Source organism: Syzygium oleosum, unplaced genomic scaffold (assembly GCF_021117445.2).
Source record: "Syzygium oleosum isolate NSW1041296 unplaced genomic scaffold, Sole_v2.1 Sole_v2.05, whole genome shotgun sequence".
In the NCBI taxonomy this organism is placed as follows: Eukaryota; Viridiplantae; Streptophyta; class Magnoliopsida; order Myrtales; family Myrtaceae; genus Syzygium; species Syzygium oleosum.
In genome coordinates this window covers 6304255-6323162 of record NW_026607489.1, presented here as the reverse complement: position 1 = coordinate 6323162, position 18908 = coordinate 6304255, and the positions used below count along the sequence as shown (strand labels likewise).

The following is an 18908-nucleotide window of genomic DNA, read 5'->3' as shown; positions in this document are numbered from 1 at the left end:
CATCTTGCAACTTTGGTGAACGGGAGTCATACAATACATACGCTACTTTATATCTTGTTAACGTTCGGCTTCATGGAAACTCGCACTTCCACAAGCAGAGAAGACCTCGCACGATGTCTGGAAAGTTTCAGAAAGGAGGATGGGTGGAAGTATGGCACACTCTTCTATTTCCTTCCGATTCGAAAATCTACATGTCCGAAATGTTTCTCGTACAGTTGAAAGCAGCGAGTCAACACTGTTTTCCTAAAAAATAACCTACTTACTATACTAATAAATCGACCAACTCGTCCATGATATGCACTCCTTTTCTTTTCACTATCCCCAGCTCCCCTCACCCGGCAAAATGTTTTCTCCATGTACATCCAATGAACTGCCCTGCCGACATATACTAACCTCAAATATACATGCTCCGCGTCCCTCCCATTGAGGCATCAGCGATATCAATACGCTCGAAATACAGCAACCAATCATGTGTGCCTCTGTGAAAGGGAACTATTCTTGAATGCCGTTCTTCTGCAACCTATGTTGTTAACTGATTTGTGAGGTATTCGAGGTTGGTGATTCCCTATGACATAAACAATCGGGCAAAGGGTTAACATAAAAGGGCTCTTCTGACCGAAACCTGTCCGTGCCCTTCGTTCCAGCAATCGGCCCTTTCCTCTTCCTCGGAGATCCTTGCCTGAAACAAGCAGAAAATACCATGTCTAATTCTACACCGAACTTAGCAGATGAGAAGAAATCCATTAAGGTAAAGTCTCCGAAATGGTTATCGTTTGCAAGTCTGTAAAATCAATGAAACATCTTCCATTCATAATTGCGGGCAACCAGCCTCAAAAGAAGTTAATTATGAGTAGTAGGTGGCATCAAGTTCATTTACAAAATCACATTGATTCTCTTAAAAGCCCAAAATCAATCTTTTGTGGTAAAAGCAACAAAAATGTATAAAAAAGCAATCTATGATAACAGGCAAGACACCCGCATATAAATAGGCATGAAGCATCTGTTCAAGCGCTTGCAGTAATTCTTAGTCTTCACTAGGGGAGATCATACATGGGATGAGGACAAGAACCACTAACAAAAATTTTGGGAATCAGCAAGCCAATTTTTCGGAAGGAAACTCTTCTAAGAATTTATGTATTGACTCGATCTTGCATCTTAAGTTAATGTCAAAAAGTCTAACAAGTAACAATACATAAGCAATTGTTGAAAAGACTCCAAGCTCACCTTCTTTTATGCAGTTCAATGATTCGGTTTGATAACTTTTTCCCTCCCTTCAAGGGTTCGCGCTCGATTTTATCAAAGAGACGAACAAGAGTTTTCCTGATGTATCAAAAGATGAGTCAGAAAACCCCACATTTAAATGCACTTCAATCAATTACTCAAGTCAAATATCAGAATAAAAAAGTGATTAGAGAACAAGCTAACTTGCCTATCAGGAGAAATGGTCTTCTTATGTCCGAGAAAGCGTCGATGACCTTCAACTGCCCTTGCCATATTTCCAGAGTATGACGGAATAAAAACATCACTCTCAACTGAAACAATGTAATCAAGAGCGGCCATTTGAGAAGCATGATTCATAAAAGGCTGAAGTTCCTCCTCCGAAGCCAAAAACTCCTGCATTGACATTGAGTTAATCATGTGAAACCCTCATACAGTAACAATTACATGCCACGACACAGCTAAACAATTGTTGCCAGTAGACTATTCAAGCTTTTGGATTGCCCACTGGTTTTTTCTAATTTCCAACTTTTTGGGTGATTTGAGCAGTAACTGAATAAAAAATCATACTAAAACTTTGAGGGAACCACCAAGTTAAGTTGGAAAACCCAATTTTACAAAGAGCAGAAACAAAACAAAGACAGTGCACTTGCCATGAAAACCAAAATCAGCTTAGTGTCATTCTTGCCATACCTTTGTAAAGTATCATGACAGTAAGTTCCAACTACAATGCCAGGAGAACTGACACTAACTTTTTTGATGTATCATACATATGATCAAGTTGCCCAACTAATGATCAGTGGTTTGTATGGAGTGTGCAAGCAATCAGAGTTGAAAGTTTGAAGCATGTCTGTACAGTTAGATATGGTTTACACTGCTTCTGGTCCACACTAATACTATAAATGTCCTCATCACCATACTCTAACTTTTCATTGGTTCATTTTGAACTTGTTCAAGAAACACAAAAATTACTATTCTCAGAGTAGACCAGAAGTGTTTGACCAAAAAAAAAAAAGAGTAGACCAGAAGTGACGCTTTATCGAAGAAGCGATATTCGCTCTTCTGTAACAACCATATTACAGAGAGAATATTGAGTCAACTAAAAGTAAGAAATAGCAGAGGCATCAAATTGCTAAGCCAGGTGATTACCTTTCTCATTAACATGGGATAGCGGGCTCTCAGACCAGCCATACGAGAATCACCTCCATATATCTCCCCAGCAGCAATGTATATAGGTGTGTTTGGTGGATATCCCAGGGCAGCGAGAAAAATACCAACCTCCTTCGGAGTAAGTGGGCAATATCCTCTAGATCTTTGCTCCACAGGATCAATCTCCTTCACTTTCCAGTGCGAAGTATTCTCTCTGTTAATTGTCATAATCAATAGCATTTTTGAAAATAAGGAGAAAGACAATGATATCTTGGAAGAAGAGTCGTTAGCTGGATGCAGAAGGAAGTCAAAATTTAGCATATGATTTCAGACCTGATCAACTTGAGCTCATCTGCTTCGGATTCAGATAAGTCATGTGTGCATCCGCTAAAAGCAAGCATGTCCTTCTCATAACGTAAGTGAAGAGCGATGTAAGGACCATGAGCTCTCATCCGATCAACCAATAACTACAGCAAGGGGGAGTAACAGCATTCATAATCATCATTAGAGATACAAGGATGTAGCATTTCTGGAAATAATATTAGCAGGCAGATGCATATCTTACTTTACCCATCGCTTCAATTTTAGGTGCAAAACGAAGGGCACCATAACAAGCACGGCAACGCAGCTTTTGAATGTCAGGTGGTAGATTGTTATTTGCCAGACGAGAATCAGATTTGGCAGCTCGAATAACCTATTAAAGTTGTGAGGAATAAGAGCCTTTGAACTAACTAATTTATCTGAACTAACAAAGATAATAAGAATGATCTTTATGGAAAACGTTTAAAAAGAAAAATGCAATAATCTTTATTCAAAACATACTTTGTGCTCGTCCCACATGCTAGCTATCTCATTCTGGTAATAATCCATACCAGACCAGCTTCTGAAATACTTCACTGCCCTTGCCACTGTTGCTAGTTCTTCGGGGAGCTTTCTTATAACTCTCACGTCATTAGCCAGAGCATTAATGAAATAATCTTCATCAAAAACATCAGAGAAGTTGCTGCAATTAACATATAACAAACTTAGAAAATTTTCGTTTGCTGCCTGAACAGTTCAAACGTTACTTCTGAAGGAAAAGAGTTGGAATCTTTTTCAGATAAAGAAAATTACCTTGTATCCTGCCAAAATGACCTTTTATCAAGTTCCGGAATCACTAGAGTGGCACTAATAATACGAGCCACAGCAACCATGTCACATATCTGCATTCCACGAGTATGAGCCGTTCTTTAGATAAGAGGTCAATTGTTTAGATAAAGGGTCATGAACCAAGTGTCATAACAATCCATTGTTTGAGCATTTTGGCTGATTAAAAAACTATACTGCCGGATTAACAATTCAAATCTTTGCACTTCCAATCAATTAGATCTATAGCCTGTGGTGTATGCAATGCTTCTATACTCAGAATAACGATGAATAGTTGATGCGGTAGGACTCCTAAAAAAAAGAAGATAAAAAATCTCATGTAACAGATCAAAAGGCACTCAATTCAAATCTTCAGCAACTCCAATCAATTAGATCTATAAACTGTGGTGTAAACAATGCTTCTATACTCAGAATAACAATGAATAATGGAGGGGCAAGACTTCCCCAAAAAAGAAGATAAAAATCTGATGTAATAGATCAAAAGGCACTCACTAACTTGAACTTCATGTCATTGTCACCAAAACACAAGCCAATGAATAAGGTAAATTGACAAAGTTTCAATAACTGAAAAGAATGGTAGTTATAAAACTTTTAAAATTGCCTCCACAGCTATTAATGTACATAGATTGAGGGGGAAAATCATTCTGTACATGAAGGGAGGTAGATAACTAGTAGAGTAATCCCCGCTTATTCATCACATTTTAGCATCAAGAGACATTGCCAGACATCACATTCACTCACACATATTATCTGCTTTTCACAACTCACCAAAGATAATTACAGCTTCAGTTTACATAAATTACAAGAAGGTAAGGAAGGGAACGAAAAGACATACCCCAGCTCGCATCTGGTTAAGTCCGCCATTCGTACTAACTAGAAGATAACCTCGCGAACCTCCAGGAGCTAAACAGATGAAAATAGGAAATTAAGTGTGTTGGCAATGTGCATTTACCAAAACGAAATATTAATAAAAATGCCAACTCACGTGTATAGTCTAGACCGGGTTCTGTACACGGCACGAAATTACGATTCGGAGGGGGTTTCCAGAGCTTGACAGATTGTGAACTCCTGTTTGCGCCATCTAACTGTCAAGTCCAAGGGAGTGAATTATGAAAGGCGCATGACTGCTTCGCATCATTACTGATCTAAAGTGTCAGATTGAATACACTAGATAGAAATTGTAAAATTTAAATTATCAACTCGATATGATCATGATTTAAGTTATAAGCTCACTAATGATGCATACTTTCCCATACCATAAATATCAACCCATTTTAAAATTTATGCTCTGACAAGCAAATGGATCAGACAAGCAAATTTGGATTGATAGGGATGGAAAGAACCTTGCGAGAAGAAGCCGGAGGTTTCGAAAAATGGGGGGGCACGAGCTCTTGCGTCCAGCTCTGCTCGGTGCCCTGCCTCTGGTACTTCATTTCATACTGCTAAAAGTTTCGGGGAAGACAAAAAGGATAAAGATCAGTGACTGAAACCAAACATTGCCATCCCAAAAACGACACATTCAACAGTCAACATCAAATTTGCTAAGAACAAACCCAGTAAGCAACTTTCTCAATCAAGTCAACATCCTAATCTTAGTGTCCAAAATAATGCGCGGCAAACCTAATCCAAACCCAGTCAACATCGCCCATGATTATCGACCCTAAAAATAAACAGCCGAGCCCAGAAGACTTTCCATCCAATTAAGCAACGGGATCGCCAAAAAAAAAAAAAGAGGAATGGAATGGAATGGAAGCAAATCATCAAAAAGAGAAGGCCCCGATCGGCTCGAAAGTCCAGACACGAAATTCTCATCGAACCGGAGAACCCGCGGGCCGAGGCGGCGAAGCGGAAACGAGCGAGGATCAATGACGCGGAGAAGCAGGCGGCGGCGGCATTACCGTTGGGAGCTTGCGGGAGTCGGCGATCCTGGGGAGGCAGGAGAAAGGGAAGGCGCGGAGGTGGGCGGAGAGGAGAGCCAGGAGGGCGATCGCGCATATGGCGGCGGTCAGGAGGCGGCGGAGCGCCACCAGCGCCCTCCGCCCCAGCTTCTGCATTACCCCTCTCTCCCCCTCCTTGCTCCGCCGAGCCCGAGAGAGAAACCGAAGACGGGGAGGAGCTACGGAGGAGGTTTCAACAGCTGAGCTCCGCCATTGATGCAGGTCGGAGGTCTGGAGAGAGAGAGAGAGAGAGAGAGATTGAGTTTGTGTATGGGAGTGTGTGCTGAGCGGGGATGGTCGGCTGCGGAATTCATTTTTTATGTGTTTTTTTGTTTTTTGCAAATTAGGCTTTTTTTTTTTAGTTCTTGAAAAAATGAAATTTTATCCAATGAGATGATCCACGATGAATTATAAAATCCGTGGATGGACTTTAGTAAGTCAAATTCATGTGTTTGACATTTATATCCGAGATTAGGTAAATGATAATAACGGTTCATAAATCTTGACCTAATATGTAATATGATCTCTGAATTTTATTTTCACGTGCGACGACGTTTTAAGATAAAATTGACTTGCAACGGATCCTTCTGTTACTCACCTTGCTCTGGTTGGGAGGTGGCTGTCATTATTGTGCCTTTTGTTTTGGTCCATCATTGCTTGTTTTCTGATCCTTTTGCGGGAAACGGTCCACTTGCTAAAACATTCAGGAAATCACGAGTACAAATTTGAGAAAGTTACCGTCACCGACACTTCCGTTTTTCTGTGGTTTTTCACTAAATGCAAATATCATTTGGTAGACAAATACGAGTTTTATGAAAAGCAATTTTTTTAAAAATAAAAAAGAACAGGAAAGGGAGAATGGAGAGGCTCGACCCGCATGGAAGCAAAACCCGGTGGAAGCGATCGGAAGCGACGAGGGTTGAGCCGTTGAAGAGGCTTGGCAAGGCGACGCTAAGGTCACACAATCTCAAGCAAGGCAATGCTGAGGGTCGCACGACCTTAGTGACCCTCAGCCCTCTAGATCCCGCTTGAGAAACTCGTGACGGTCGATCTTCAACCGTCGATCACTTTGGGCACGCGTCGACCAGAATTTGGAGCCACAAGAGGTGCATTTGGTTCAAAGAGAGATGATGAACAGTTGGGTGAGGGGATAACAAGAATACAAAAATATCAATGATGACAAATTTGGACGAAACTAAAGCTCATTAACCCCCAAAATAGCATTATGAAAATGCTCAAATACAAATACTGAATGGGAATTGCATTGAATTAATGAATTTTAGATTTACTAACTTTATCTCAAAGACCTTTGGATTATGTTACCAAACACCTCGGCTTTGGCACGAGTGCATTTGGACACCTGAAGTCTTTCAGAGAAGCTGAACCAAACACACCGAACACAAGATTTTCCACATGGAATGGATCTTATGGAGTTCCATGCTCATAGACTGAATTTTATTGGGCCTCGAGGTCCAATAATTTTACATGTGCAAACGGACCTAAGACAATGAGCAATGGCCCTCAAAGATTAGGCAACCGCCAATAGGGCATCTGGTCATTACCCAACAGATCTTTATTAGGTGTTATAGTCTCTAGTTATCGGAGCACCCAAAGTTGTGCTCCCCAGCAGAAAGTGCAAGTGCAGCGATTCAAACTTGGATATTAAGTCAAGAAATCCAATACAATTATCACCTGAACTCTTTCAATTATGAATAATTGCCACTTTTTTAAGTCGGATTTCAAACCAAGTTGTGAACCTCAAAATTGGTAGACAACAATGTAAGCCTAACCAGTGCCCCTCATCACCAACCAAGAAGTGGAAAAAGAAGAAGAAGAGAGAAACACCTGCCCTTCATTTATATTGTGCTGGGAAAACGAAGTGTTTCGTGTTGCTGACTCGTAGGTTTAAGTAATAATCCCAGTTTAGCGCAGCAATACACAGTAAGAAAATCTCACGTTGTTTATTCCAGATGAATTAGGGCCCATTTGGTTCGACTTTGGAGGAATGCCTTTGGCAAAATGCAAAGGCCTTTGGGTTAAAGGGGTTTTCCGAAATACAAGTAGTGTTTGGTAAAATATATTTTAAAATCACATTTGAAAGCAACTTTGACCTAAATACCGTTTAGTAAAAACTATATTTTATAAAGGACTTTTGCTAATATTTAAAAAAAAAAAGTTTGGGGTGAAGCTCAGCCACCGGCGGCCCGAAACGGCTGCTAGCTAGCCAACCGCCAAAGGCCAGTTCTGGTTGCCGGCCCGACCTTAGGCGGCAGTCATCGGCCTACGAACCTGTTACTTGGGGAAGATGAAACAGTCGATGAATAGTGCAATGAATAGTAAACCTGCATTCCGAAAATGTAACTTTGCACCTCCATCCTTGTTTTCAGCTAAAGGGTTTAGGGGAAATGAACCAAAATGCCACTAAGCAGGCCCAATTCCAAAAAAAACCCTCAACTTTATTGTTTGTCCCAATTATATCCTGAACTTTTTTTTGTCTCAAGAAAAACCACAAACTTTTATCCAAGTCCCAAATCTACCCAACCGTTACAAATCCGTCCATTTAACGTCAGAAAGAAAAAAAAAAAAAAAAACAGAGAACCGGGAAGGAGCGGCGGCCAAGCCTTCGCCGGTGGCCACCGCCACAACCGCCGGGAAGGAGCGGCTGCCCTCGCCTGGCCCTTCCCGAGGGCCGACGACCCTCGCCGGCCCCGGGCGAGTCGCCAGCGAGGGCGTGCAGCCCCCGATTTGGGGCGAGGGTCGTTCCCCCCCCCAGATCGGGCCGCACGCCCTCGCGGCGACTCGCCCGCTCTGGCGAGGGTCGCCGGCCGAGCCGGGCCTTCCCGAGGGCCGGCGACCTCGCCGACCCCGGCGAGTCGCCGGCGAGGGCGTGCGGCCCCCGATATGGGGGAGGGCGCGACCCTCGCCCGTGATCGGGGCCGCACGCCCGCCCGAGGCTCGGCAAGGGTCGCTGGCCCTCGGGAAGGCCCAGGCGAGGGCCGCCGCTCCTTCCCGGCGGCTGTGGCGGCGGCCACCGGCGAAGGCTTGGCCACCGCTCCTTCCCGGTTCTCTGTTTTTTTTTTTTTCCTTCCGTTAGATGGACGGATTTGTAACGGTTGGGTAGATTTGAGACTTGGATAAAAGTTTGTGGTTTTTCTTGAGACAAAAAAAAGTTCAGGATATAATTGGGACAAAGTATAAAGTTGAGGGTTTTTTTTGGAATTGGCCCCCACTAAGCAACCCACATTTCCCTAAAAAATAAGTCAACACATGAATAATAATAATAATAATAAAATCTCATCTACTTGTGAGACTATAACGGTAGTTTGTTAACTAATATTTTTTATTTTTATTTTGGTCGAATAGTTTGTCAACAATGAGAACCAGGAATTTGGAGTGGGCGAGGGAGGCAAAATTTCTACTATGATGCAGCTAATGTTTTAGCTACATTTTGTTAGGAATGGGTATTTCAAATGAAGTCAACTCAATAATATCAGTAAAAAATTCAAAAAAGAAGAAGAAGAAAAGATCACTAAAGTGGAGTATTCAATCAAAATAGAGTATCTAGTGGACATACCGTGATTGCAAAATGAATCAAAGGGTATAAAATTAACTGAAAATTTAAAAACAAAAAAACTTATCTAGAAAACATACGATTCAGGGAGATAAAAGTATTGGACATACCTTAATCCATTGATGGCTGTTGAAGAATGAAGAGTATGAAAATGGAAAACAATATTTGATCTTACTCGATCAGCAATCTAAATTTACAATTTTGTTTTGATTTTTGAGTCAAATATGGTGTTGAAGGGTCCGTTTGTTTTGTGCTTGTATCTCTTCAAATAATAGTAGTCAACAAAAAATGTTTTTATTATCGCCAATAATTTATGTCTAAAAATTTTCTTAAACGGTGAAAATATTTCTCATTCATTCATTTATTTCTGTAAGTGAAACAAGCGATCATTTCTACGAAAAATGTTTTTCAAATTATTCGTTTTTCGCGAAATAAATGCACCAAAAAAGATAATGTCAATTTCTTAAATTCATTTTGTAAAGTTTCCTAGGTGAAGAGACACCAAAAAAGTTAGTCATTTGGCCCCCCCTTGTCTGTGGATGTGGATGGACCTCGACAGCTACGGAGAAAGGGGGGAGGCAAGTAGGGACGCCCGGCCCCCCTCGAAAGTTGCTAATAAATTAATAATAGAGACTTATGTCCTACTAAAAATAATTAATTAAAGGGTCGAGATTTTTGTCTTTAACTTTATAAAATTTTCAATTATTAAATGAAATTTTGGATCAAAAGCTATGGTTACGAGATTTTAAGTTTGCGGCTTAGCTGATAAAAAATAGCAGCAGAAAAATACATTTAGGCTCCGTTCGTTTGGCAGAAAATATTCTCCCGGAAAATATTTTCCGGGTTTTCCGGTGTTCGGGGGGCGGAAAACGTTTTCTATGGGAAAATATTTTCCTTCCCCTTCACAAAATAGCATAAATCTATGGAAAATGACTTCCGCTTCTTCAAAAGCGGAAATCATTTTCCGAGCTTCTTCTTCTTCTTCTTCACTAAGGTCGCCGGGCGCCGCGGTCGCCCGATCGCCGACCCGCCGCCGCCGCCGCCGCCCGCGCACGCCGCCGGCCGCCGCCGCCGGACGCCGGCCGCCGCCACCGGCCGCCGGGATGCCGAACGCCGCCCGCCGCCGCCGCCGGCCGGCCGCCGGCGAAAAATATTTTCCGAAACTTTTTCATATTGGTCGCCGAACACCAGAAAATTATGTTCCGGGAAAACATTTTCCAGGAAAATGACTTCCGGGATAATATTTTCCAAAAGGAGAATATTTTCCGCCAAACGAACGGAGCCTTAAAGGATATGGCACTGCATAAGGAAATCCACATACTTTATAGTAAAAATAGAATTGAAGTTGCGAAGAAGCCAGTAATATTTAAACTCTTATTTTTTAAATTTTTTTCCTAAAGTTTAGCCTATGGACCGCCTTTTGTATGAATAACCTGGTAAATGTTTTAATTGGTATTTTTTTCATAATCAATAGATAACGTCATCCACAACAACGTACCTGATATAAATTATCGACATTTATCTTATAGAGGAGAATAAATACTTGTGAAGATATATTTAAGAACATATCCGTGGATAATGGAATTGATTCTTTTCCTGCCCCGGAGTTTGAAGTCTAGCCCCATTCGTTTCATGAAAAAAATGATTATTTCGAAAATATTTTTCAAAAAACGATCAATTGTATCGATCGAAATAACTAGTCAGTGGAAATTTTTTTTCATAAAACGTTGACAACGAAAATATATCTCGTTCATTCATTTTTTGTAAGCAATGCAAGCAATCGTTTTTTTTTAAAATATTTTTGAAATCATTCATTTCTCTCGAAACAAATAAAGTCTAAGGATACGTTTGTTTCGCAGAAAATGAATGATTTGGATAATATTTTCCTAAAAAAGGATCGCTTATAAAAATAGATGAATTAAAAAAAATTTATCGTCTAAGAAAATTTTTAAATATGAATTATTGCCGATAATGAAAAAAATTATCTACTAATTACTTCAAGTGACACGAACGATAATATTTAGGAAAATATTTATTAAATTATTTATTTTTCGTGAAACAAACGGAGACTAAGATAAGAGATAATTTTACCAATACCCGGGCGAGCAAGAGTAGATGGTATTTGACTTTTCCTTTGGTTCCCCACTTCCTCTTCACTTAGCCTCCTTTCATCTTTTTCCATCACAAGGAAAAATACTTTTCACCACCTTTACTGCAAAAAGCGCGCACGTCTCGCCATGTGATGATTATGATAACCCGCGGAGAATACTTGGTTCTCAGGCAACCGTTGAACGAGATCTTGAAGTTCTTATCCAACTTGTCCTCGACGACTGATTGATGGAAGAACTGCAGAAAAAGCCCCCAAGGAAACTGCCGCGAACCGGGGCAACACTGCAGCGTTCCGAGTTGACGTACGACTACCAGCAAGTCTCTCTTTCTCTCCGCACGAGCTGCGACCACGACCCCGACCACGAAACTTAGGAGGAGGCATGTCTCATCTAACCCACAGAAGACGGCTTGCAGTTTGAATGTAATGACCTGAAGAAGTTTCTCGGACGGGTCGTGGACGCTCATCTCCAGCTTGGCTTCGGGCTGCTTACAGCTTGTTTGCCCCACAGAGTCGGATATTGTTCCCCACCGGTCCGTGCTGTCTGCTGTACTAGCCCTATTTTGTTTAAGAGATCCTGGCATTATGTCTTGAAGCGCTCTCATATTATATATAGGTTGATAAGGCGATAGATACGACGCGGGTCTAGAATCACTAGCGAGTGTGGAAACCTAACTTGATCAGGGGATGCCGAGATAAGAGAAATTTGCGAGACCTGAGCTTAGAGGAGCCGGGGCGATGCATACAATATGAAATCTTATGGATTGTAGCGTGCATTTTGAGAAAAGTTATAGTAAGCGGCAAGTGGCCTGGGGGTTGGCGACCATCACCAGCCTCACCTTGGTCGATTTTTGCCTAAACATACATGCTACGTCGTACTTGTTTGAAAACAAACGTATCTTAAATGATTAGTAAAATATGAGCGATCTGACTGTTTTTAAGCTAAAACGATTTATTGTCGCGACATTATTAAGTGAAATTTACTTGTCTAATAAAATGTAATTGCCGATAGTTCACGTAGGTAAGATTATTACATCAACCGAAGGGCCAATAAAATCGAACCATATTATCAATCTTAGTCAATTGTAAATTATTATCTTTTAATTACGATAGATTTGACAATGATTTACCCATAATTACAGGGCGAGCAAATGTACTCTCAGATTAATTAAATCCCTCGATTGGGGGGGTGGCGACTATCGCCAGCCTCGCCTTGATCTGTTTTTGCCTAAACATACATGTTACGTCGTACTTGTTTAAAACAAATGTATCTTAAACGATTAGTAAAACTGAGCGATCTGACTATTTTTAAGCCGAAACGATTTATTGTCGTGACATTATTAAGTGAAATTTACTTGTCTAATGAAATGTAATTGTCGATAGTTCATGTAGGTAAGATTATCATGGCAACCGAAGAGTCAATAAAACCGAAATGTATTCTTGATCTTAGTCAATTGTAATATTATTATTTTTTAATTACGACATATTTGACAATGATTTACCCATAATTATGGGGCGAGCAAATGTACTCTCAGATTAATTAAATCCCTTGATTCCCTGTATCCAACATCTTCTTCCTTGTTCAACAAACAAATAATGACAAAACCAGTGCCCAGAAAAATCATCAGAACGAATTAATCAGCACAAAGCAATTTGGTAAAGGTCTTCTGCTAATTAAAATTCCTTCAATTAAGCAGTAATACAACCTAATTAATTTACAATCAACAAGGGAAAACCTCCCTTTATTTGGGTGTGTGCATTGGTTTTCCCCTTTTGGTATAACCATCCCTCCTTTCCTTTCTCCTCGTGTAGATCTACAAATCTTAATCAATTTCTAAGAAGAAAAATTAAAAGAAAAAAAATTCATGAAAATGCTTCATGCACCAATCGATATGAACCTTATATATTACACGGCCACCCTCTCCCTCAGCGTCGAGGAGTGCTTCAAGCGCATCATGTCACCACCACCTTCTGCTCCATCATTCCTCTTCCTCCTCGCGGGGATCAGCTTGGACCAAAACCCGCCTTTGCTCCTCTCTCCCTTGGCGCGATCCCCGCCGGGCCCCGTCTTCGGCGCGAAGGCGGCGGACCGGCTCTTCTTGAGCACGCCCTTGCCCCCGAAGAGCATCGACACCGGCCCGGACCTCGCCTCGTGGGCGAACCGGCCGTGGCGGTGGTGGACGACCGGGCTCGCGCACGAGGACGACCCGGAGGACGAGTGGTAGGACGACAGGGAGGACGAGGACGACGGCGACGTGGAGCAGGAGTACCGCCGGTTCGCGCCGGCCGAGCCGCGTAGGTAATCGCCGCTGGACAGCCGGGAGAGCTTCTTGGTCAAGCAGAGCGAGCACACGCCGGTCGACTGCCGGTGCTTCGGGTGCTTCCCGCACCGCCAGGCTGCCGCCTCCCTCGACGCCCTCGCGTTCGCCATTCTCGCAGCCCCCTTTCCTCTCCAAGTCGTGGCGTCGCAATATAAAGGAGGTGTCGAGGGAGGTTGGTGGTTGTCCGTTCCTGTTGCGGGGGTTACTTCCATGATAGTTCATGCGAGCTTCTTTGGCGCTTCTCAAAAATCTTGCCTTTTTGACGGGTTCCTCCCGAGGAGTGAGGGGGGTTTGAAAAGTTGGCCGAGGACCCGACGTGCGGCTGCGATGGAGTCCACGTGTCGCGCGGTACGGCTGAGATGGGGGCCCGGTGGCGAAGATTGGGTGATGAAGTGTAGAATGGATCGTGAACTTTCTGCGGGGAAGGGGCGGCGGCGTGGAAAATCGCGGGGGATGGCGGGGACACCGTGGACGAAATCAAACGCACGGGAGCGGCGGTGCTTCCTGCGAAGGAAAATAAAATAAATATTTATTTAATTATTTTTTTTTTCATTTAGTCGGTGTAGAAAGAAAAACTTTACAAGTAAGCAGTAAGCAGATCGAGATTTGCGTTTTTCGAGAGTATTTGTTTTGGAAATATTTTTTTATTCGGAATGTTTGCATGACATATATTTTATTTGCCGGCATACGTACGTATGAATGTATGGTTTTTTTTTTTTTTAAATGAGAAATTTCATTCGGACCGAATAAGACTTGGGGTCTATGAAGCGCTATGCGTGGATCGTATAAGATATGAGTGGAAGGTTTAGTGAGGGGCTCAAATATCGATTTGCTTGTTCTTAGTAGGACGGGATCGGCCCGTGTCGTGGTGCGATACATGCACAGATCCGTCTTTTTTACTCCACGGGGTGAAGTAGTCTATTAAGTACTCGCGAAGGTTGAAATGACCGGTTTTGAAAAAATCGATTTATAAAAAAATGTTTGTTCGTGAGATGCTGCGATGAGAAATATTTAACAAAAAAAATTACCAATATTCTCCGCCTAATAGGAGTCTATTAATGATGTTCGATCCGACAAATAATTCTATTAATTAGTTTTTATAATCTTTTGTACTATTCAAGTATTTTAACACGAGTTCTGAAAAAAAAAAGTACTTTAACACAAGCAATGCCGAAATGCTGAAAAGAAAATATTTTACCTAATCTTATGGAATAAATGCAGCTACTAGAATTAAAAATACAAAGGCCATTGTTTTGGCATTACTGGAGGTATTGCTTTTTTTTTTTATTCATTTTCTCGAATCAACCTATGCCGTATTCTTTTTACACGAATAGTCGCTCCATGAAAATATATAAATAAATAATAGAGGAACAATTGTAATCATAAAAAAATAAAACCCATTTGAGAATTGTGTTTTTTTTAATTAAAAGCGTGGCTGTTATCTCGACTTTTACTTTTCGTAGTGAATTAACTATAAAATATCAACGAAAACCTGAAATTATCAAAATAAGGACATTATGGAAGTACGTCCCACGCGTGTTTAAATCGAATCACTATTGTTTATTTTATAGACCCTTTTATTTATTTATATATTTATATATTTTATTATTCGTAGACTTGAACGGCAAGAAAGTCACTGCACGAGGTGTCCTGTTAGCTTAAGTCGATAAATGAGAATATTCTGTGATCTGTCGCATGATTTGTACCAATTTAAAATCATTTCCATCTTCTTCAGGAAGGAACCTTAGACAAAACAAGGGTTTTTCATTGGATATACATCCAACTCTTCTGTGTTCTGCGACATGATTTGTACGAATTCAAAATTTTCTTTCCCTTCCTCCGGCTAGTCGTCGGACCTCGGCGACCACCCAGAGGCTAGGGTTGGTGAGGGCGGCCTCGCGCTAAGCGTGTGAGATCGCGACAAGCGCGGCTTGAGCCCTCACCATGTTTGGACGCGGTTCGAACTCGCTCACTCGCCAGATCCGGTGGCGAGCCTCGCCAGTGGTCGGGGAGGCTCACCAGAGGCCGGCAAGGTCGACCTCGCTGATCTTGGACTCTAGTCGGTTGCCGAACCTCAGCAACCGATTGAAGGAAGAAGGAAAAGAATGGGCAAAAAACAAAAGAAAAGGAAAATAAATAAATAAATAAATAAATAAAATTCGAAAAAATATTAAAATATTATTAAAAATTATTTACGTCAGCGAGTAGGCCGGCTGGGGTCTATGTCATCAATATCCGGCCAAAATTAATTGGAATGACTAAATTGACACTAGATCAAAATATTTTATGACTAAATTGATATCAATTTAATAGGTTTAATACTTTTCCGGGCGATTTCTCACGTTCCTTAGGAATCCTAGACAAAAAAAGGGTTTTCATTGGTTGGTTGTGTTCTTATAGTGTTTGTTATATTATCATTGCCTTTGTCGTTATGCCTGAAGACGTCGAGCATCGAGATTAGAGAATTTGAATGGCCGAATTCGAATGCATATAGACGGCATGATTTGGGATTTCTTCGTCTATTTACATGTTAGAGAGGACGTCGTCTTGATGCGCATTGAATACCAAAGTCAAATCTAAAGGCCAACGGGGAGAGCGGAACAATCGAAAAAAAAAACATGTAGAACCCTTGAGTCGACGCTATTGGCTCGGTCAATTCAGGAACTGGAGTTCATTCACATAAATTTCTCTAAGTCCGAGCCATGTACATAATCTGTATTTAACCGGCGCATGTGACCTAAAGACCGTTCGATGGTGTAACGACCCGGATTTCGCGGATGGCGAGGGGATTGCATTGCTCTTGTCCCACATTGCTTAGGAAGTGAGATCTTGGTGAGTTTATAAGGCTTGGCCCCTAATTCTTGTGTAACGCGTTTTAAAACCGTGATGACTTAGTGTCCAAAGCGAACAATATTACACAAGGAGTGGCGCAGCGGAAGCGTGGTGGGGCCGAGGTCCTTACAAATGGTATCAGAGCCAACTCCCGACCGCATGTACGAGGACTTAGTGTCCAAAACGGATAATATTACGCAAGGAGTGGCGCGGCAGAAGCGTGATGGGGCCGAGGTCCTTACAGATAGCCTTCAAGAGACCAAGCTTGGTGGTGGTGGGCCAGCCTTGAATTTTTTGTGGTGGTTACCAAGGGTACCACACAAAAGCAGGAGAAATTGAAATTTTCGACTAGGGCTACCCTACCTATCTAGGTGCATACACCTAGAGGGCTTTTAGGACTACGTTTCTTATTTTAACGTGCCAGTGCCGTCACACTTAACCTCCCTAATTGAAGAGAAAGTTTTTTTTTCTTCTCTTGTGGGAATACCCCCGAATTTTAAAGTCCCAAAGTTCAGGCGAAGTAATTTTAGGACATGCTCAGGTCTAGACCTCAAAGAGTGTACCATGGCCTTCAAGAGGCCGAGCTTTTTGCGCTTGTGCCCTGCGATTACAAACGAAAAGGACGGTGTTGAATATTTCCTCATCGGAAGGATCTAACACAAAAGCCACGATTTGTAACAAGTATCAAGAATCGATCGTACTATTTAAAATTTTCGGCATTTTATTGCGCTTCAAATGTAAATTCTGAAAAATCTAGCGTATGCATCTCTTTTTGACAATATATACACATAAATCATCTAGAGAAATGATCTATGAAAGTATGGAAATATCTTTTTTCTAGTTCTATATAGATCAAATTGTGAAGGATTTACCCACCGGTGGGTGGCTGCGTTGGTTTGGCTCCTCTTCCTCATCGCAGAGGTGAGGGGTTCAAATCTCCGATCGCTAGCGTCTTAAGTGGGGGGCCCTGGTGGTGGGGTCTTGGGCTAGCTCCCCCGAGGTATAGTCGCTGTTGGTTCTATCCGGCTGTCAGCCAGTGGGGCCGTACGGGCGGATCCTCGGTCATAAAAAAAAAAAAAATCGTGAAGGATGGTTCGAAACTCATGTTCTTGCTCCATAATCTATTTTCTTATTCATGCAAAATTCTAGAGATCTTCCAACAATAATAATATCTCAGTGGCCATCTTCTTTGCCATAGTTTTCTGTTTTCTCCCCTAAGGCATCCTATGATTCATGTGCGTAAAATTATTACTATAAAGTGTTCGAGAGCACGGACAAAATGCAACCACAAGAAAGATAAACTTTGTCCGAAACGAATTGGCTTTCAACAATTTCAGATGCACCGGTGGTTGTGCTATCTTTAGATTAGATTTTTCAAGTTCAGAATAAAGACCTAAAGTGGTTAACTAGGTGAAGCAACGCAAATGAATAAGAACGCCATAAGTATCATAACTTTCGCATGGTGCCCATTTGAGTGTTATAATTTTTTTTTCGGCTCGTTTAAGTGCCACATCTTCTAATAATCATTTACTCGAGTGCCATCGGCATTTTGTCAATGACGTTGTTTGGAGATCTATTTGAAGAACTCTAATCTAATATAATGAATCGGGGCAAACTTCTCCGGAGTTGAAAAAGTCGGTGAAGAACCCTCATGCTGAAATCGGGGGCAAAATTTATCAAAACCGATTGGGTTTCTCAGAGCAAACGAGGGAGGGGAAGAGGGTTCGTGCCATCCGTTGATGAAGAACCCTAACTCTAAAATAGATTCTCTCACACTCTCTCTACGATTTCATGAAGGAAGGAGTGAGATATAGAGAGAGAGAGAGAGTCAAGTCTTCCCCAAAAACGTGGTTGTTTTGTAGCTCTTGCCCCGTTAGATGAAGAATTTTCCACGTCAGACTTCAATTTCTTATAAAAGCCATGTCGGATTCAAAATATAATTTGAAAAAAGCCACGTTAGACGAATTGACGGAATAAACACTCAAGTGAACGATTTTACATCGATATAACACTCAAATGAGCGAAAAAAAAGTCATAATGAGCATTATATGAAAATTATGATACTCATAGTGTTCTTATTATAAAAATTGATGCTTGCCTTGGGACCAGAAATTAAAGTTATGTAAAAACTTTGCAGTATCACATTCGGGTTTATCTCAATAGGTCTCAACACTCCATTATTAAAGGAGAAAAAGGAAAAATTCTAAAGGTCATGCCAAAGGTCAAATTGCAAAACCGAAGTAATCCTTGGGCCTTATTCTTGTTTCAATTTCATCGTGAATTCATGAAAAATGAGTAATTTAAAAAATAATCGTTTGTATTGTTTATAAAAATAGAAAAATGGAAAACTGTTTCATCGTCTAGGAATAATTAGTTATAATGAAAACATAGTTCGTCGACTAATTTTTCTGAATGACAAAAGCAATCATTTTTCGAAATTTTATTTTTCAAATCACTCATTTTTTGCGAAACGAAGGCACCTTAGACGAGACGGGCCCAAATGGTGTCTGGTCTTCACCCGAATTTTATGAAGGGCCCCGAACGGGAGTGGACCTCGGGTCGGGTCGGGTCTGATTAACGGGCTTTGCTGGAACCAAATTAATCTGAAAATCTTACAGTTACGGGAA

At 41.4% G+C, this 18908-nt stretch overlaps 2 protein-coding genes across 4 annotated transcripts; both read right to left on the bottom strand.

Annotated features, from left to right (window-relative positions):
- Positions 1–140: 140 nt before the first annotated feature.
- LOC115676471 (O-fucosyltransferase 7-like) lies at positions 141–5725 on the bottom strand. Of its 3 annotated transcripts, none has more exons than XM_030599411.2 (12): positions 5412–5725; positions 4857–4955; positions 4499–4598; positions 4349–4416; positions 3481–3569; positions 3190–3370; positions 2933–3061; positions 2701–2834; positions 2368–2581; positions 1430–1614; positions 1225–1320; positions 141–679 (listed from the first exon to the last, which is right to left on the bottom strand). In XM_030599411.2, exons 1-12 carry the CDS (start codon positions 5565–5567, stop codon positions 529–531), a joined length of 1602 nt encoding a protein of 533 aa, XP_030455271.1. In that variant the 5' UTR covers positions 5568–5725; the 3' UTR covers positions 141–528. The 3 variants fall into 3 exon arrangements, with proteins under 3 accessions (XP_030455271.1, XP_030455272.1, XP_056167506.1); XM_030599412.2 differs by having other exon boundaries at positions 4857–4952; XM_056311531.1 differs by lacking the exon at positions 4857–4955.
- A 7055-nt stretch (positions 5726–12780) lies between these two features.
- Positions 12781–13676, bottom strand: LOC115676320 (uncharacterized). The gene has a single exon (XM_030599201.2). It carries the CDS (start codon positions 13659–13661, stop codon positions 13035–13037), a length of 627 nt encoding a protein of 208 aa, XP_030455061.1. The 5' UTR covers positions 13662–13676; the 3' UTR covers positions 12781–13034.
- Positions 13677–18908: the final 5232 nt, after the last annotated feature.